This window comes from Formica exsecta, unplaced genomic scaffold, assembly GCF_003651465.1.
Source record: "Formica exsecta isolate Colony F162 unplaced genomic scaffold, ASM365146v1 scaffold32, whole genome shotgun sequence".
In the NCBI taxonomy this organism is placed as follows: Eukaryota; Metazoa; Arthropoda; class Insecta; order Hymenoptera; family Formicidae; genus Formica; species Formica exsecta.
In genome coordinates, this window is record NW_021850453.1 from 956,435 (window position 1) to 957,369 (window position 935).

The following is a 935-nucleotide window of genomic DNA, read 5'->3' on the forward strand; positions in this document are numbered from 1 at the left end:
GTACCGCAAGCGACTTTGAAAGAATTCTGTAATACTTTTTCAAATTGATGCTGACTTGAAAATTTTTTACGTTAATATTTAATATTTTAATAATATTATATTTAAGTTAATATTAAATTTTTTATATTAATATTTCTTATTTTAATAATATCATTTTTATACATTTCTATTTAGAATATAATTCTGACACATCTTTGAGATTATTTGCAGATACTTAGGGACAATGCCGAATTCATACGTATTTACCAAAAGACTTGCAGAGCAAGTGATAACTGATTACTCCAAATCATTGCCATGCGTAATTTGCAGACCATCTATAAGTACGTTGTTACTGTCAAATAAATGCATATATCATCATATAAAAGAATATTTTAATGTAATTAATCATATCATAATTCTGACGATGTAATTATAATCATGATTACTTTTATGAATTTCACACTTAAAGCTAAAGTTTAGATAACTTATATTTTTTTACATAACAAAGATTCTTTTAATATTAAACAATGATAAATTAAAAAAGCTTATTCTAAAATAAAATAAATATTTCAATATTTCTCTTGAACTTCTGAAATTTGAATTAAATAGTAAAATAAATCTATATTCGGATTTATTGATATAAAATTTCCCTAAATTGACATTTTCTATCTAGTTTCGCCAACGTTAAACGAACCTATAAAGGGCTGGTTGGACAGCTTTGGCGGTCCAGTGGGGTTGATTGTCGGTTGTGGAAAAGGGATAATACGAGTGTTTTACAATAATCCGTCTATTTGTGACAACTTTATACCAGCTGACATCACTGTTAAAGCTATGATCGTTGCGGGATGGAAACGTGGCGTGATAAAGTAGGATAAGTTACATTATAAATACTAGAATGTCACATATGAAATTATTTAATATATATTATAAAAAAATATCATATATATATATATATA

The 935-nt window shown here is 25.7% G+C and overlaps 2 protein-coding genes across 2 annotated transcripts in view; both read left to right on the forward strand.

Annotated features, from left to right (window-relative positions):
• LOC115238050 overlaps positions 1-935 on the forward strand; it is a 16,051-nt gene that overhangs the window by 1,736 nt on the left and 13,380 nt on the right. Inside the window, exons 4-5 of the mRNA XM_029811554.1 lie at positions 211-320; positions 653-845. Of these exons, the coding sequence (XP_029667414.1) occupies positions 211-320; positions 653-845 (303 nt within the window). The remainder of the gene's footprint in view (positions 1-210; positions 321-652; positions 846-935) is intronic.
• Positions 1-935, forward strand: part of LOC115238087 (putative fatty acyl-CoA reductase CG8306) — a 4,347-nt gene that overhangs the window by 1,133 nt on the left and 2,279 nt on the right. The window contains exons 3-4 of the mRNA XM_029811637.1: positions 211-320; positions 653-845. Coding sequence (XP_029667497.1) covers positions 211-320; positions 653-845 — 303 coding nt within the window. The remainder of the gene's footprint in view (positions 1-210; positions 321-652; positions 846-935) is intronic.